Consider the following 20,394-nt stretch of genomic DNA (forward strand, 5'->3'; position numbering starts at 1 on the left):
AATATTTAATTTGCAAGTATTATTCCTAGCTCAGTTCTCGGCCTGTCAGCAGTTCAAAATATTCACCATATTCACTAAGGAAAACAAACAAACAAACAAACAAAAAACAGGAAGAAAAATAAAAGAGTTTGACATTTACAGATTACAAGAGGACATGCTTTTGTGTCCATCAGGAAAGTGCTTAACTGTTTCATTTGGTTTCAGAGGGTGTGAAAGAAAATATGTTTTTGTAACGTCATTTAACTTGTATGGGTCTACCGATTTAAACTTATTCCATAAATCTCTCTCACTTGAACTTTCAGACTTTCTGCAGGTTAAGTCTATCCTTTGCATTCTCTTTGGAGAATATAATAACTCTAAATAATTAAAGTTTTATTATATTTTATTTTATATTTATATTTTTATTTTTATTTTTTATTTTTATTATTTTTTATTTTATATATTTTATTATATATTATATAATTAATCTATCTTAAATAATAACTCTATTAGAAGTGCATGAAGTGATATAATTTATTTCCAAAATGAGACAAAAAACTTTGTGGAAGTATTAGTAGTAGTTCAGGGTTACTGTAAAAAAGAAAAAGAAAAAAAAAAAAAGAAAAAAGAAAAGAAAAAAGAAAAAAGGCCACTGAGTTAGAATGGCAATTATCTGCTGGAATAATTTAGTAACAGTTCTAGAAGATCTCTAATTGTCTGCATTCTTTGTGTAAGATTATATATCTCTCAAAGACTTGATTTTAGTTTAGTTACAAATTATTGAAATAGTTGGACTTCCTTTGTTATAAATAACACAGGTACTCCCCACTCTAAAATGTGGCTGGAGATATGTAGGGCAACAGACTAAGTTATCTTTGTTGACCCATCTGAATATCAAATGGATGAATATAGTATAGAGTATGGATGATATTAGAATGTAAGCAACCCAACGAGCACATATCAGTGTTCCATATCAATAAATGAAAGAGTAACATAGCTAGGTTTTATTTTGCATGAGAATGTGGTTCACACGCAGCAAAGGGATTTTGTTGGAGTGCTCTTGTTAAAGATTTATATGATATATTAACAAAATAAATGACACTTTCTTTTACAGGGGGGTAACTGTGGATAAATACAATACAGCTCTTTGCAAATGTTACATTCAGTTACCAAGGATCCCAATATAAAGTAAGACTAGCTAAACTTATTCAGTAGGTCTCATGAGAATCCAAAACATACCTGGAAAAAATAGAGCTATGCTAATTTTCCTGTTACCAACAACCTATTGGATTTTAAGTGCACAAGAATAATTTGCAATTGTTTTTACTTTTTGGCCTCATTAGTTGTGGGAGTTTTCTGTAGCAGAATTCCTCCTCTTCCCAGTTTAGATCAAATAAACTGAAGCTAAAAAATGCCTGAGATATCATTCCAAATCTACAGGAATAAGATGTTCATGGCATGCCTGCGACTCTTTCTGAAAATCGTTTTTGTCTCTGCAGAGACCATATTGAGATGGTTGTAAGTAATACAGTGTGGGAATTTTTCTTTTAACAGCTGTTATTTTAATCATGTTCCAAGGATTAAAAACAATTGTGATTTATCAGATAAGGAAACAGAAACTATATGTCACACTCCTTGTCAGATTTTGTAGAGATTTGGATCTAGATTAGTGTATTTTTTATATGTCTTTAAGAAAAAACATGCTTCCTTTTTTATTATCTTTTCTAAAATTAAAAAAGGCAGGAATGGAGTTGGGGTAGAATTAGACTTCGCATACAGTCAAAAGCCTGAAATAGTAGATGAAACATCAATTCAATTTTTAGAGCTAAGACCAATAAGAAAACCTTCAAAATCATCTACTGGGGTAGAAAATACAATTTTACATTTATATAGTTATACAGCTAAAATAGTGTTTTACTTTTTATATGTTACTCTTTCTCAATGTATATGTTCACAAGTTACTGAATTGGTGAGATGACAACAGGTATAGTATGTTCAAACAGTGTCTCTTCTCATTCTTCTTTTTTTTCATTTATCCTGCTAGCTGAATAGTATATGGAAAGGATAAAGGAAAGATCAGTATCATAATCATTTCACTTTCACTTGATTTAACTGCTCATGTTAACAGTACTATACATACGTGAAGACCAGAAGATTCCACTTGAAAATGAACATTCAGTTCATGGCATAATACAGGATATATAGAAGAATATATAGATTTTGACCTCTACTCCTTTCTCATTCTTTAGTGGCTCTGTGATCCTTCTGTCAGAGATGTGTGTAGAAGGAGGACTTCCTTACAGGATGCATAGAAAGTATATTTTACAATCTAGGCCCTTTTCCTTACTGTATTGTATAGAAATGCCTTGTGTATTTAAAAACAGAAAATTATTCATCTTCTCAGCAGGGCTGGGTAGTTGCTAAGAGAACCTGGGTTCCAAATCCAAAGACCTTGCTGAGGGTAATCAAGCTGTGAATGTGAGTGTCTGTGCTTATATAGGAATTAGGCATAACCTTCTGTTCTTTTGCGATTCCTGTTAGGACAGACCAGGATTTAAAAATCAATATGGTGTTTTATTGAGGCACTTTAACATAAAATTGGTATAACTTTTTATTTTACATTTAACATTTGTTCACATGGGGTTAGCATATACAATTATACTATTGTCCATGTGCATTTTTCTTACAGTTTATGAAAATTTTCTTCTTGCTGTTGAGGCTATTCTTTCTAAGGTTTTATTTTCCTGAAACCCAGTCCACCAACTCATCACTCTGTTCTTTGATTTGTACTTTAATGTGTAGATAAATACACCATAGCCTTCATTTCACCTGCATTTATGAAATTCTGCTAATTTTACTATCAGAAGAGGATCATAGAAAAACTTGGTGCTTCCAGGTAATGGCTAAGCTGTCAGAAGCCTTAAGTAGATAGGTAAATAAAGTTGAAGAGATTTGTGTGATGTGAGGATTGAAATTATAAATAAATAAATAAAATGAAGAGCACATGTCAGTAAAATGATAATAATACTCACTAGCTTTGTTTGAAATGTACAGTGTGTCAATTCAACTACATCAGTTTAGGATTCATACAAAATTTACCTAACTAAAAATGTTACTTTATTGGCTTTGTACAATTAAGTGTCATTTAAGCATTCTTAAGCTGACATGTTAACATGTTGGTTGCTTTGATGCATTTTGTTTATACTTCTGTACTGCTTAAACTAATCATGCCCTTAGGCTAGTCTTGATGGTTATTGAAATATAATATTGAACTGCCTATTTCTGTGTAATGCTAATTAATGTGAATATATTAATAGGACCCTAATTTCCATCTTTCCTGGTTCAGGACAACATGGAGTCATGTTGTGAAAGATGCAATTCAGTGAAATGCTCAAACTTAGCCTTAGCCGTATACAATATGCTGGGAATGCTAGCTAGAAGTACACAGATGCTTAAATGCTCTACTGAATGTAGTAACACTTAACTTTAAAGAAATATGAAGTGTTTTGCTGACTGAAACCCTCACAGATAAATCTTTCTCCCACTCTGATTCAAGCATGCTCTGCTGTTGCATACACCACATGTACTGTGAGAGCCCTTAGACTAAAAGCTATGTGAGCTATGTGGAGATTAAACCAAGGTCATATATATAATAGAGGGGCTCTACTCTAGAAAACTCAGTGCCTTTATTTTTGTGTAGACTATCTAGTAATTTATTTTCAAAAAACAAAAACAACCAACCAACCAAACAAACAAAAAAACAACACAGCAAAACAGTAAAGCCAAGTGCTTCCATTTATAAGTATCAGTGATCACCAAGGACATTTCTTCCTCTCAGTATTTCTGTGATACCAATTATCCAAATGATCTAATTAGTCTCTCCTGTAGCCTGTATTGTTGTTTGGATACCACAAAAATGTGGTGTTAGGGCAGTTGAGCACCTGTTAATGTGACCCACTGTCAGGTTAATGATTACTGCCAGTGAGAAGTCCCTTCTAATATGTCAGATTGTTCAGAATCGGCTTTGCCAACAGATGAGCTTTAAGGATAAAATGAAAATTAGAATAATTAAAAGACAATACACCTTGCAGCAGATTAATTAAGTTATATTACTTAAAACTATGAGTAATCTTTGAGTTTTACCTATTCCTTAGTTGTGTTCTACCTTTTCCTATTCCATCCCACCCCAAGCTAGACTGTACCACTCTTGTCTGTTCCTTGGAAAATAAACTTCCTTCCTCATTTCCTGTGACCGAGTCTGATGGTGTTGTCAGGAAGCTGTAAATGGTCCTGCCTTCCTTCCTTCGTTTCTGTCCTGTTCTGCCCTTATTTATTTCATAATAATTTCAACTGTATACTCTAATCATCTAACATTTTCTCCAAGTTGCTTATGTTTTTTTCTAGTCTTCTGAAGACACATTCGTTCAACTAAAACAAAAATTGTGAGAAATATTAAATGCACCATCTTCCTACCAGGCTTACAGCTAATATAAAGTCTAAACATTTACATTACCTACGGCAGTCATAATCAGAAGAATTATGTTATTCACACACATCTTTCTTTTGGTGGCATTCAAAATTTTACAGGTTTTATCTTGTGAAGTTGATCAAGCACTATGGAAGAAGAATGTCTAAGGTGCAGGTTGTGTGCATGAAAACAGACTAATTAAGCTAAACTCTAAAGCATATATTTAAAATATAAACTATGGAAACAAGGTATCATGAATCCCATTAATTCCAATGGGGACTGTAGCTTGATCACAGTCAGGATTATTTTATATATTATTCTACAAACTATAAATCCATTCCCAAAACATAATAGTTTGCATAAGGAGATCTGGGTCCAGAGAAAATTGATAGGTTATCACCCACATAAACACTGTGAAGAGAATGACCGTCCTGTTCATAGTGGTTCCACTAGATTTTTGCATAGTCACCTTTTTTAAAATAAATAAATAAATAAATTGTTGAACCTTATGAGCATCAGCTGGTACAGTGAACATGGTACAGCACATCTTCAGCTTTGACCTAAGTGGGCCATTTATCTGCTTTTCTTATACAGAGTTAAATGATATTCTGAATGACTTTCTGAATTCAGAGCCTGCAGTAATTCCATTTGTGAAATTACCTTTTAACTTCACTAGGATGAAGATCAGATAGCCTGTCAAAGCTATCCTTCATTTTAAAAAAGATTAATTAATGTTTTCAGTCTTTCTTTCCCTTATTTCAGAACTCAGCTTATAAGACAAGGCTGGCGGTTGAGGACAGGTGCTATAATTTTTTTTTTGCTGCTGTTTAGTGTGATCTAATAAAAATACATTTCCATGAAAATAGAGCTTTACCTTTTTGTTCCCTTTCCCTGTAGATACTGCATTTTTATACTGTTGTGGCTGTTTTCTTTCTGTCTTGATTTTTTTTTTTTTATATGTGAAATGTTTTGAATTAGATATAGAACAGTCTGTATCATACCAGAGGAACTGAAAATTAAAATGCTCTTTCATGCTGAGGTTGAGCTGAATTTCTGTTCTCTCTCTTTATCTCAGTCCTGGAGAACTCAGCTTTTTCCAGTCATATACCATTCTGTAAAGTAGAGTTAACAAATAATAATTCTGTCTGTTTGAGGGAGTATGTAGTCAGCTGTCACCATATTAACAAGTTTACAGTTTGGCTGCTTATTTTGACTGGATCCCAGTTTTGTAGCATTAGAGAGCAGATGTTCCTGGAGTAATCTGATACTAATTTTTACTCCATTTTCTAATTTGTAGTCAAGGATAGATGATTTGATGAGACCAAGGCCTCTGTCAAGCCTCCACCCTACTCTACCTCAAGCTGATCCCTTGACCTGAAAGAAAGAACAAACAGTTCTGCAGTAAAATTGTTTCATTGTGTACTGTACCTTAGTTGTGTTTAGATGAATACCAAGCACCAATAAGATCATTTTGGATAGTCTTCTTATCCTTGCTAAACTTCATCTCTAGATGGAATTTAATAGAAAGCTTGAGAAAATATTTGATACTTCTTTTTAAGGGAAAATTAGAATAGAGGTTTGTTGGCAGTAACAAATTATGGTATGCTGAAAATGTTTGTAGCAAGAACTGAGGTGCAGAGCCTAATAAATGAGGAAGTGGATCTCTGAAGGAAAAGGTACTGGTACCAAACTTAGTTGCACCACGTGGTAATTTAAGAATTTTGTAATGACAGAAGTGAATAAGAAGTGAATTAGAGACTGATTTATCCCTGATATGCAAGTAAATTAAAAGGTGTTGCTTTTAATTTTATTTATTTATTTAATTTCTAAATTGTCCTGAGTTTTGGTAGTTATCTAAAAAAAGTTCTGTGAATAAGCCTTTTTTATTCTATAAACCTATGATCATTTTGTGCAGTATATTGCTTAAGCATGAAAGCAGGCAGATGGACCAGACAACATTGTATTTCTGAGGCTACAAAGAAGGAAGTCAAGTGACTTGTTTATAATTATCTATCACCTTTTGTGATTGTTCATTTTTAAAAATTATTCCATAGATATTTTCATTTGTGTTTCTAATAGTACTTGTAAAGAACTTATGAATAAATAAATTGTGAATATGTTAGCTTCACTAAGATCTTTTGTGATAGATTATGATAACTGAGATGTTAGATGCTGTACTAAATACTCAATGAAAAATAAGATAAAGTATTATAGGCAGTTTTGTAATGTCTGTGATTTGAGACTGTGTATAACTGTGTCCTTACTTTCCCTCTGTTTTTCCAGGGCACAATGACTACATGTGTCCTGCTACTAACCAGTGCACCATTGACAAGAACAGAAGAAAGAGCTGCCAAGCCTGCCGACTAAGAAAATGCTATGAAGTGGGAATGATGAAAGGTGGTATGTACACAGCAACCAACAAATCCTCAGCATTGATGTCTGCCTTCCTGTTTTTTAATTCATTGAACAGATGATATGGTTCCTAAAGCAGGGAGCAACTATTTTATTTGATCTGAAGCTTATTAAATCAAAGAGCAATTAAATAAAAGTAAAAACATCCCAAATCCTATGCTATTATTCTCAGCCAAATTTTGCATCAAAACTTATAGGAACATGGACTTTGGTGGACCTGTGATTCTTCTCTTAGTATTTTTGATGCATGATTATTTTTGCTTTTTCTCTTGTGGTAGACACCAGATTGTGATGAATGAAATTTAACCCAAGATTTTATGGCATTTTGCTGTTCAGTGTGAAAAGCACTAATAATCTCAGATCAGTCCATATATGTTAAAACAAACTTGTGAATTATTTGATACTTATTCATTTAGTTCTGGAAGGGAAAGTAAAATAATTTATTCCAGTACTGTACATATATTGTAGATGTAAATTAATTTCAACAAAACCGAAATGTTCATTTATTTTGTACAAACTGAGATAGGTGCTGCTTTCTTGAAAGATACTTGCTTACTAATGATGTCAGAGAAGAAGAATTAGACACTGAATGCTCAGGCTGAAGTGGCACACCAGTGAATTACTTCATAAAGTTACATAGTGTTAAACTTTTGGAGTTAAAATTAGAAATATTTGACAATACTGAATAATTGACACAGTGTGTTCTTAGATGGAAAAGTTCTTTTCATAACATAGTTTTGGATTGATCATAATACCTGGCTTTCTCCTCTGTTTTACAGCACTACATATTTGTCAAAAGCAGACAGAAGGTACCAACTCTTACTGCTTTTGAAAAAGTCAAGCCCCTTAGATCAACATATACATGTAAGAATAGGAAGTCATAGGGTTTCATAAGATAAATATTTTCTCTAAAGCAGAAGAAAACCTTGTAATAAAAATTCCAGATTGTTTTTATTAATGAATAGTATTCATTAGCTTTATCCAAATTTATTTTTACATGAAAATTTAGCAAAATACTAAAGGATTAGAACCCATGTCTTATGTTAGGAAGGGGATAATTGTTAAATTATAGATTGGTTCTCCCTTTTGTGGCACACCTGTTTACTTATTCCAAGAAAAATCAACTGTGTTGGGGGTAAGAGTGAAGTCTACTTCACTATGTTTATCCTTCACACAACAAATGGTTGTTTTTAAGTCCACTCTGTCCAGTCAGAGTAAGCCAGGTTTGGGAATCCTGGGAGAAAGAGCAGAAGGAAAAGATTAAAGGTGTCGTTGTGCTTTGATGTTAAATATGCATTTTTTTTTCTCAATTCAAGAGCTGAGACTGATTTTGTTACTCAGTTTAGTGATGCAAACAGCTGGAAGGCATCAAAGCTCTTTTAAGACTGTAGACATTTATTTTTCATAAAATTGAGTTTGCAGATCCAGAGTTTTTTTGCTTCATACTGGTGGATATTCTTAAAAGTCAAATCTATATATTGCCTGCTCCTACTTCAGTATTGCATTGAGGTTCGTTACTGGTTCATAGATGAGAGTCTAAGAATATGCGTTTTATGAAGGCTGTGAAAAATTTCTTGAACTCCATCAGTTGCAAGTAATAAATCTGGCATGCCTGCAGATGAAATATTCAAGTAAGGTAAAGTTATGCAAGATGAAGCAAAGCAAGGTTCTGCAGGATTCATTACAGTAACCCTGTATTGTCCAACTAGCTACGGGAGAGAGAAATTATTTTCTCCAGATATTGCTTGATAATTGTCATATTGTCTCTCAGATGTAGATAAAGGTTAAGTGCATGTTCTTGGTATTCCATCCAGTTAGCTTTGATTTTCTTTTTCCATTTTTTTGTTTGTTTGTTTGTTTTGTTTTCCTTGCGGAGATGTCTTAAGCTTTTCTGTTGTAATAGTTATCTTACAATGTTTCTCTTCATCACTTTTGAATCACACAGCGCTGTGGTTAACTCAAGTTCCATATTTTCCTTTAATAATTCATAATTGTCTTGTAATATTTTTTAAATTGAAATAATCTTGTTTTGTTCATATGGAAGAATTTGTCTTGTTGAAAGGACTAGTTCTATCATGCATTTGAAAAGAAAAACTCTTTTGTGTCAGATTTCACTTTTATATTTACCTCCATAATTGTTACATGCTTAGGATAATAAACATTTTAGAAGGTATACCTTTTGAATAATTCTGAATATAGTCTGTTTTCTTTCTTCACTGAATTAATCTTTTTTTTTTTTTTTTTTGAATATATTGCCAATGTTGCTAGATTGTGACTTCATCTGTCATTTAACTTCTGAACAATAGCTGATATTGTTGAGTTACAGTACCAACAGGAGAAGCTAGATAAGTTCCTGATTAATTGTTCCTGGTTAATTTGAAACATAAATTATAAGCTCTGGTTTCTCAGGTTTAAATCCTGGAAAGTCATCTAACTGAATGCAATATTAAAAAATTCATGTAGCATTATTTTTAATAGAGTGGACAGTTGAAATGTGTTTTTAAGGCTTCATTTAGAAGAATGCAGGCTTCAAGTGGGTCTTGAGCTCTACTGTAGGAACATTTACTTATGAGGTTGTGTGGAAATTTAATAATTCTTTTCACCCAGCTTTTCTTTGGTCTTCCAAAAACTTCTTCCAATACTGAAGAGCTATTTTATTTCTCTCCTCTTATGTTTGCAAGTGTTTCCTTCTGCATCCATTATTTCATTGCTTTGAGAGACTGATAGATTCTCTGGTGACATAGCATATGAAGCAAAGTTTATAGTGAGACAGAGTTTATAGCTGTTATATTTTGTCCAAATACTTCACTCCTTTTTTCTGAATAAGCCAAAAAGACCATAAAATCATTTGTTAGTATTTAGACTGTGCAGCCTTCTGTTTGTATATGAGGATATAGCAGTCACATGGAATAAGCTTTTTGTCATGTGCCTTTTTGTTTTGGTTGGGTAACAGAGAAAAATAGCTTTGCTTTTGTATATGATCCTCTGATACATTTATGAAGATTGATTTTGTTCTGCTTTTGGTGATTGTATGGTAACTTAATATTTCACAATGTGTGGGGTCCTGCAACACACCCCCAGACTCCAAAAGGAGTATTTACAGTAGCAGTACATTAGCAGTTGCAGTCCTCCAACTGCAACTACAGCAGTTTTCACAGCAGTTGCAGAAACTCCAACTGTATGTATAATTCAGGTAATCTCTGCTCCAATATAAACTTAGTTCTCCATTACTTTATTGTTTTAATGACTTTTTAATGGCTTGGCTCCAAAGGGTCTTATTCACCTGACTTTAATTATTACCTGTCAATTAAATATGTTATAGTTTGATAAATAGATGTGAATTTCTAGTTATTAAAATGCTACATTCTTCCTCTTCTTTCATGTGTGATGATGCAGGTGCCCTATGGGATCAGAACAACAGGGTGCTGATGTGGCTATGAAAATATTCACTGTAATGCTAAATGCTAGATCCTTTTTGAAGAATCAATTATTATACCTGGTAAGGTATTTTTAATGACTCTGAGAAGTACATGGTTCTATCAGCTGGTATATGCTGATGGCTTCCCAACTTCAAGACATATTACATATGGTGATCAAGGATTGAGAGCTCATTTACTGTGTCCAAATGGTGATCATGAATATGATTACGGGTATTTATTGTTTTGGAATAGCCTGAATTTCGTATTGTCTAGAGAAGATTCTCTGTTCAGAAATGTCATTTCTCTGGACTATGAAATCACAGTGTATTTGAAACCTATATCCTCCAGTGCTGCCCAAACAGGTTATCTGAGAAGACTTCAAAGATTACTGCAGTACAGTCCAGAGAATAAAAGTCTGTTTGATATAGCAGTACGCTATAACCACAAGTCAGGTGCCTAAACATTCATTAACTTCTAGAAACAGGGAGGAAAAAATATTCCTCTTTTCAGGTTTTCTCTTACATTCTGTTGAACCAGGTACCCAGCTGTAACCATAGGAGAATTCAGTCTAGTTCAGTGTGACAATGTTACTTAAGTTTTTTTTTTTTTTTAAGTTAACATTTTACAGGGAAATAAAAAGCACTTGGCAAATTTGCCATCCCCTTTTTCATTACTGATTTTTCATTTTTAAATGCAGAGAGCTACATGTATACTTCCTTGATGAGTGCTATATTTTTACATGTTAAAAAACAAACAAACAAACAAAAACAAACAGCAAAATGAATAAATAAAAATAAAAGAAAAAAAGAAAAGGTTTGAGAGTTATTAAAATCATTCTCAGAAGCACAGGTAAATCTATGTCTGATGCAACCACTGGAATGGCTCCAGACTTTCTCGTTTTCCACATAATTATCTTTTAATGAAATATTATATCAAAAATAGAAATTAGTGAATGAAGGCAAATGGATTAACAACAGGAAGCTATTTTGGCTTGTCTGAGGAGAACCTTTACGATATTTATTGGACATACTGTTCTGTACTGAGCCAAATAACTGTGTAGGTGGGGCCTGATAAATGTACGAGGAAAAGTAAGTTTTTAAGATGTAATTGATGGGCTGAAAGCATATACTTAAGCAGCATTTGAAGCAAAGTTTTGTGAGCTTAGAGCAGCCTCTTGGAAAAGAAGATGGAGTGGAAACCTGGCTTTTTAGTGAAATGTTTCCTTCTCCCCACTGTACAAATGCAAAGTGGATTGTTGCCACTGAAATATAATATTGCATTGCTCTGCCTCCAAAATAAGAAAAAGAAAACATTATTATGAATACTTTTGCAAATATATTTTTTCTCTTTCTACTTGACAGAACAGTCCAGGGTGGAAGGAACATCAGGACGCCTCTTGTCAGGCCACCTGGTCAAAGCAGGTTCAACACTGAATTCAGATCAGCCTGCTTAAGACTTTTCCAGTCAGGTTGTGAAAATCTCTATGGACAGACATTTTTCCCTACCTGACAACCTGTTTTATGCTTCATTATATGCTCTAGCTAGTCATGTAATAATAGTTTACTACTGAAGAATTGTTGATATTTTACTATTGAGCAATATTTCTTTGAGATTGTAAAGACAATTATATCTACATATTAATTTACGTTCTCTTTTTGGTCATTTAAGTTCTTAAAGATTCTAATTAGACATTTATTTTTATGACATTTTTCATGACAGATACAACAGAAAGATTGTTCCTGTTCAAATTTTTGATAGTTTTAAAATGACGTTTAATATTCCTGCTGTGCCTCCATCTCCCACTTGCCCTTACCGAAGGTACCTCCTAGCATTACTCTTCACTGTTTTTGTGTGAAGCCTAGAACAGCTAGTGTCCTCTTCCTGAGCTTGAGAAATTCCTAGAGTACTAGAGTTTCTGATTCTGCACTTGGTTAGGCATTTACAGTTCATTTCTTGTACTTTCAGGCCTTATAGATTCAATATTTGAAGTAATTTATCTAATTTCTAAAGTGTAGCAGTTACAATTTCTCTCTTTGAGAGATGTATTAATGGCCTCATACTCCTAAACTGACCTGGCTTTTCCAAATCATGGTTAATATCTGGTTATTTTAAAGGCTTCATTGTGAACCCAAGAATGTTTATACCTTCACTGTAAGGATTATGTAGAAATGGGGCTGATGCCATAATTACTCCAGCCCAAATTTAGTATGATTTGTGCAGGACTGTCAGCACTGAAAGTGATTTAATTGAATGATGGATTAATTGAACTTCTTTTGCTCCTCTTGTACAAATCCTCTGGCACTCTTTAAAACATGTGCTATGAAGAAAGAATGAATGGCAAAATACGTATCAGGAATAAGCATGTCTTGGACCTTTATCTGTAGTTAGTAGTTTTCTGGTTCTCAGACCGTGAGTTATGAATGGTCACTAGAGACCCCAAATTACATTTGTCTGTTTGCTAACTGTAGTTGATGTGAATACTAGGACTGTGCGATGCTTAATGTGACAATCAGTAAGCAAACTAGCGGAGCAGAATGTAGGGTAGAACTGTGATTTCTGTATGTAAGCCCTGTGCCCAGCACCCCTTACTGCATCTCTTTCTCTCTCTCATCTAATTCCAGTCCCTCTGCACTGGGGTATTTACATGCAATGGAAAGAAAGCACTAAAAAGGAATAGTCTGCATTTACCAGGAATCCATAAACAAGCAGGAGAAACTTCAAAGCCAAAAGCTAATTTCTGAGCAGGCAGTTTTTAAGTAGGAGCTTCTTCTGTGTGTTAAAAGTTATTTGTTTTGCAAGCTAGCTCCAGTAAGACAGGAAACAGCACTGATATGAATGAGAAGCTATTGCTTATAAGCTTGTTGCCTAGAAACAGAACTCTGGTTCTCCACGTCTGGCACTTACCCTGACTTTACGTTTTGACTTGTCAAGTTTCCAAATCTACTATGTTTCCACTACTTTAAATACTTGAAAAGTAATCTGAATGTCTGTCAAGTAAAAAGTGGAGGTTAATTTGCAGAACATTGACTATTGCAAGGATTCCCAGAGTAAGGCACATGTACCATTAGTGGTACAGTTCCAAGTTATGTGCTAATGAGTTTTATGCAGTACTTGCATTCTACTGCCCATGGCTGGGGCAGTTTCTGGTGCCATTATCACTATGTGATTGAGCTGAGTTTTGGAACTGTAGGATGCCAAAGCACTGTGAGTAACGGAAAGACAGTGAGCTGAAAAGAAACATTTTCCATATCGTTTATGTGGTTTCTAAGCAGTTAGAGGATAAAAGCCAGATATTGTGATAGAGATTTTTTTTTTGTCTTTGATTTTTGACATTTTGACTGATAGTTCAACAGTGTGCTGAGTCTCTGGTTGTACTTTCAGAAAAAAAGAGGCATGGGATTTAACAGTTCATTGACTTGTTACTTCCCTGAATTTCTCCTCTAAACCTATCAGCATCTGGCCACTGATAAAAGTAGAGAATAATCTAAAATACAATTGGAAGGAATATAAATTTTCCTTGCAAAAGTAGAAAAGTACTGCATCAGTTACGAATATTAAAAGCACCTTCTACTATTTTGTTACAAAGCTCTTCTACTGTCACTGAATCACAATGTGGAAGCCAAGATTGTATCTACAAATATCCTGTTTGTTTGCATGCTTCAGGGCTAACACATGCTAAAAACATAAAAACAGAAGGCTTTTTGTGTGCCTAAAGTTTTAAATTGAAATGTTTATCAAATAATATACAAGATAGTCATGCATACCAACATGAGGGGTTACTTTTAATTTTCTTGCTTGCTCGCTGTACGATTTTGTCTTTTTACTTTGATTTTAATAGGTAAAATTATTTGTTTATAAAAGGTTAAATAGAAACTCCTATCTCCAGCAGACTTTATATAGCAGTTTCTAGGACAAAATACTGCCTCGTCCCACTGTATGGACCCGGAATTCTGGAGTCAAATCTGCTGTCACTTATGGTTGAGCAGCATATGCTGTACTTTTGCACATTTATTGAGAGAGTTAACAAAAAAAATGCTTCAGTTGCTTTTGAATATATTTTTATGGCCTAGTCTAGACAATGATAATGAACTTCAAAGAAGGTGGTGACTTTAAACTATTTTAGTTTTATGTTATTGTGAGTTCAAGATAAACAGAACTAAACTAACCCAGGTTTACTGAATTGGATACTTTGAGGAAAGATACTGAAGCTGTGACATCCCTATCAATTATCACACACACACACACACACACACAAAAAAAAAAAAAAAAAAAAAGAGAGAGACAGAGACTTTGTTCTTGGCTGGATTCTTTGCAAAGTTGCAAAGTGAGCAAAGTGAGATTCTCAAATGTTAGAAAGTAAAGACTGTGTAACCTATCTTCAACTACCTTGTGGTGTGATAGTCTTACTACTATCCTTTGCCTTCAGTAAAATTTTTATTTTTTTGTTACTACTGATAAGTATGTATCATAATATAAGTAACTGATTTTGCAGATGATTTGCAACATGTAGGAATGTAAAGACTGTCCATTTTTTTTTTTTTTTTTTTCAGCTTGTGGACACAAATACAAATTAGCACAGAGTAAGAATGTACATTCTGCCTTTAGTAAGAGCATGCAGATTTTCTGTTACTCTCTGGCACCCCTTTCCAATGGTAAGGTAGCTTTCCCCTACTAGTGGCTTATGCTTAATCAAAACCTTTAGCATTTCATTTTTAAGATGTGCACATGTGCTGCAACTGCAGGGATGTCTATACAAGTTTGCAACCAAACTTGTGTGATGGCATGCATGCTGAGAGCCACTGTTGGATGGCTGAGATTCCATGTTTGTCCAATGCATTTGTGATTTAGGATATTTTTTTAATAATTTAGAATTTATCTTTTGTTCTATTTTAATCACCTGTTTGCAAATGCTACAGAAGTGCTTCACTGATTAAAGTTTGATTCTACAATCCATATGCAATTTTATTGCTGGTCAGGTACTACTGAATTCCAGGAGTGTGCAATTGTTCAACAGTTTTGCAGCTTGTCTCCATAGCTGAACTTAGATATGAAGCGTTACTGTTTTTGAAAATCTTGTCTGTTTTAGCTTTACAATGAAGTGGAAATTGTTTGAGAGCCTTTGTAAGGTACACAGAACTTCCATTTTTGGTTTAATATTGTTTTTCTTAATATCTGGCAATTCAAGCTCCTTTATTGGTGGAACGCTGGAATCAAAATTAATGCGTTCATATTATCAAAAAAGATCAAACTTACAAGATCATGTCACTTTTGGCAATGAAACTAGCTCAATAGAATTGTCCTTTTTTTATGGAATTACTGACTGTGCATTGATATTATCTTATTATTATTATTATTATTTTTTTTTTGTAAGAGATAAAATTTGAGTAAACTGAAGGAGATTTGGAACCACTTACATTTTTCAGAGAGATATTCACTTCTATTTCACCCAAGAAAATGAATAACATAATCACTATGTTGTGTAACCATCCAGGGGATAAGTGGAAAGTTAGTAGCAATTTCTATAAATCTCTTACTAGTGTGATGCTAATACAGATTCAAAGACCTTTATGCCATCATCATAAAAGTTTCTGAAATGATGCAGAAGGAATGTGTACTGTCCCCTTCTTATTTTTCCGGATCTGCTCTCTTCAAGATTTAATGTAGGCTTCCTAGATTTACTATTATTATTATTATTACTATTCATGAAATAAAAACAAAAAAAAAAAATGATTTGTGCAGGGCATTTCTTCAAAATTCAGGTTGTGTTCAACTTCACTCAATGTACCATGTTTTTCAGGGTGAAGAGAACCCAGTGCAGATGAATTAAAAATAAAACTATCGCTCTCAGAATCTAGTTGATTTGTAAACTTAGCATGCTTACATTTGCTACCTGTCCTCTGTTATGTCAAATTATCATCCTATCCTTGTTTTACACAACAAGACACGGCTGGAATATGTTTAAAGCAAAACAAAAGAAAATTCTTGCCTACCTTCTAGTAATCTATGGCATAGAGACTTAAGCCAAAGGTTACTCTACTTGCATGTATTAACCCTCGATGGTTTCTTTTTTTCCAGCAAAATTGACCTATATCTTTCACTGTCATACCAATGTCTAATGTATTTACAAGTTCAGCTTTGTTTCTGCATGGTATGAAGAAGAACCTCGTCAGCTGTTCTGAACCTTCCACTGGCTTCATATCTTATTCATCTTGCTACACTGGATTTTGTCAGTTTGTATGTTAAATGCAAGACAGGCAGACCTAATCAATTCATCTCTTTCTTGCACCAAACATATTCCACATTTCAGATAATCTTACATGTTTTTCACTTATCACTTTTTATGTATTACATATATATGTATTTAAATGAGAAGAACAGAACTGCATATAGTGTTCGTTGTAGTGTGTCTCATGAGTTAACGTAATCTGTGATTTATGAATATGCTTTGTCCTCCCTTCCTCTCCTGGTAACTTCCAACATTCTATTTACTTTCTAAACTAGCTTATCTGATGTTTTTATAGTATTATTGTAACCCTAAGATCTTGTTTCTGAACTATGTCAGTACTGAGTCTATCTATTTATGAGTATGTTGAACAGTGGAGGCCCCAAGGATACTACTAACTCTTTAAAAGGAAATTACTGCATGTGCAGATGTAGAATTTGGGATGTGGGAAGGCTAGCAAATGCTTTAGTGTATACAAACCATGTGGTTTTGTTCATATGATTATGTCTGCATGTTTCAGAAGGTGAATTCTATTCAACAACGTTACAGTGATATAAAGCATACAACAAAAATATCTGTTATGGAAGAGCATAGCCTACTTTTGAGTAGTCCAATGAAGTAAGCTATCATTGAGAATAACACTAGGATGAGATTTTGCCAAAATAAGTCTAGCATTTTTTCTTGATAGCAAGGATCACCTTCTAAACAGAAATAGTCCAGTGGTAAGAAAAATTTGGTATTATTGAAGGAAAAATGGGAGCAGCGATGCAATGCAAACTTTTGGCTTACAACTTGTTTAACTAATGGGAAAATGTAGAGAGGTCAAGTAGTAAGGGTGATGAAAGATTCATTGAACTTGTTGTGTATGGAAAGATTGAGAGACTGGAATCAGGAGCCCTGCTAGATTTTGAAAGAATTAGACTTCAAGTCTAATTAATCTATTAATCTTCAAGTACTAATTCAGTGAAAATATCACCATATTCAAAGAAATAGGCACATTGATCTAAAGATCTACTCTGTTCCTTTGAGACTGGGAAAGGACACCTGCTGACATAATCCAAAAGCTACCTCTGAACATTTATACAAACAAATACTGATTTTGGGATGAAGGTGCTACTAACAAAAATTGGGAACCTAAAGGCTTATATTTCTGTGGTATGAAAAATCTGAGCAAAGACTGTGTTTTCCTATCCCCATCCATTTGAAAGACCTGTATTTGTTTCCTTCAACTGCCAGCAGTTCTCAAAGTTTTATTATTATTATTATTATTATTTTTAATTGTTTTCCTTCCTCTGTTTCTTGAATAGTTTGCCTCCTTCTTCTCTATAGATCTTTATTCCTTTGATTATCAAACTGGGAATGGTGCAGCTTTTCATGGGAACATATTGCATGGGAACTCCAGAATAACCTCTGTGCCCACCCAGCACTGGAAATGGAAGTAAGGGAACTACCTACAAGGCTCTGACTAGTCCTCCTGTCATTTTGACAGGCATTTGGAGAGACTCAGTAGCTGAGGCTCTTATTTCCTAATGGAAGAAGACCACACTACAGATTATTTCCTCCTTTTTTCTCAGTTTCAGAAATGGGATTTGGGTGTTGCTGTACATACTTTAAATAACAGGCATTTAACTTGGGGGGTCAGCTTCTTCGTCTCTTTACAAAAAAAAAGCAAGGGAGAGAAAGAAGGGTTGGCCTAGCTTCTACACTTGTATAGTAGAAAACACTTTGTTTTCTAGTGATCTGCTTCAGTTAGGACTAATGAACTGTGAATACTGTGTGGTGCGGTCCATGCATGGGCTGCCCACACAGATGGTCTGGCAGGCTCTGCCCACCTAGCAGCAATGGTTGCCTCAGTATGGTTGCAAGCAAGCTAGATCCTTCATAGGCTTCTCTTCACGGCTCAATTCCTTGTATGCCTTCCTTATTATTTACTCATCCCCCATCTCCATTCGATAACTGATTTAAGGTTTTAACTCAGCCTCAGAATGCCTGTGCCTCCTCCTCTGAGAAGCAGCCTTGATCTTCCCTTTCTTGTTGGAGTCCGTGTGGGCTTTATCATTATATTTTGCTTGTAACCTTTCCACAAAGGGAGATTTTGTTCTACTGTAAGGTCTTATGTTGTTGTTCTAATTAGTATGGCTGACTTGATAATTTCCAAAGGTTTAGGGTCATTCAGTGCTAAGCACATTGCAGAAATGTGCAGTAATGACAAAGATAGTTTCTGTTCCAGTTGTAACAGACTTTTGACAATAGGTCTCCCACATTAGATTTGAGGTTGCAATTTTCTTCCCTTTTCTTGCTTTTGTTTATCTGCTTATATGGCAATCTTTATTGCTGTATAAGCCCGTCTTATGCTGGGAACTTTCTGGATAGTTCTTACATAACTAGGAAGATCACACACTCGTCAGTAATAATGTTTAGCTAAAACTGGTGAACTTGAGCAAAACCTTGGATAATTTTTGAGAGCTACTTCTGTGATCCATCTAGTCCATTCAGATGATGAAGTAACATTGATCAGTCATTGAAGAGTTGTATGCTAGAGATTGGGACATGACCTTGAAGTTTGTGCTTAAAAAAAGATGTTTATTCCAGGTACTGACTTCCTTTTGTCACTATTACTGACACTATACTTTTTGAAATACTTTTTCTCTCCAACTACTCATGTAAGATTCCATGTGTAGGAAGAAGCCTTGACAAAATAAACCAGGCATTAATGCTCCGTAGGTCTATCGACGACAGATTCTGATTGGCTGAGGCCATATTTGTGTAATGCCTGTGCTTAAGGAACGGAGTTCATTATATTCTTGTGTGTCTCTAGGAATCCGGAAAGACCGCAGAGGCGGGCGAATGATGAAACAGAAACGACAAAGAGAGGAGCAAGATTCCAGGAACGGGGAGGCTACTTCTACAGAGCTGCGAGCTCCCACCCTTTGGACAAGTCCACTAGTGGTTAAACATAACAAGAAGAACAGTCCAGCCTTGTCCTTGACAGCAGAACAGATGGTCAGTGCCTTGCTGGAAGCTGAGCCACCCATAGTTTATTCTGAATATGACCCAAACAGACCATTCAACGAAGCATCTATGATGACCCTGTTGACCAACCTTGCAGACAGAGAATTAGTGCACATGATCAACTGGGCAAAGAGAGTTCCAGGTAAGGAAAGAGAGCCCCAGAGGAACATAAAAGGCTAAACATGACATGATTACAGATACAGTTTTAAATTCCTAATTTCACACTAATTGTTCCCAAGTATAAATAATTTAAAAAAATAAATCACAAATTTCGTGTCATATTGGTTGATAGAAAACTACAGGGCAATATAAGTGACTTTAAATCTTTTCCTGACTGTAAGTGCAGGAAAAGATATTTTCTCTGCATGATTGAATATTGTATGGTTTGGGGAATATAAATACTGTTTTCAGATTAAAAAACAAACAAACAAAAATTTAAGCTAAAATAAATTAATAAAAACTGAATCTAATCTGTTCAAATACATTAATTATTTAGCTCCCTTTTGAGATCATGTTTACTCAGATTTTTGTAATATATCTCAACATTTCTCCCAAGCCCATAAGTTTCAGTATTATTAATTTAATTGTCAGTTTACCATCTCAAACATAAAATAGAACTCTTCCATAAGTTTTGGGTCTGAAAAGAGATACAGAATAGCATTTTTTTTCTGAATATTTTTTCCCACTGGAAGTGGATGCTGTTATTTTTAACATTTTGTTGCGTCACAGTTGCTTACCTTTAATCCCTCATTTCTATGAGGGAATTTAAGAATAGAGAGACCATTTTGGTTGAAGTTATGTTATACATTTTTTCATGTGGTTTAATTAATTAATATCAGTTAAATCAGAGTGCGGTTTCATAATTAAGGTTCATCATCTTT

General features: G+C 34.3%; 1 protein-coding gene across 1 annotated transcript in view; it reads left to right on the forward strand.

Annotated features, from left to right (window-relative positions):
* Nucleotides 1–20,394, forward strand: part of ESR1 (estrogen receptor 1) — a 165,223-nt gene that overhangs the window by 89,352 nt on the left and 55,477 nt on the right. The window contains 2 exon segments of the mRNA XM_068677118.1: nucleotides 6,731–6,847; nucleotides 19,320–19,655. Of these exon segments, the coding sequence (XP_068533219.1) occupies nucleotides 6,731–6,847; nucleotides 19,320–19,655 (453 nt within the window).

Source organism: Anas acuta, chromosome 3, assembly GCF_963932015.1.
Source record: "Anas acuta chromosome 3, bAnaAcu1.1, whole genome shotgun sequence".
In the NCBI taxonomy this organism is placed as follows: Eukaryota; Metazoa; Chordata; class Aves; order Anseriformes; family Anatidae; genus Anas; species Anas acuta.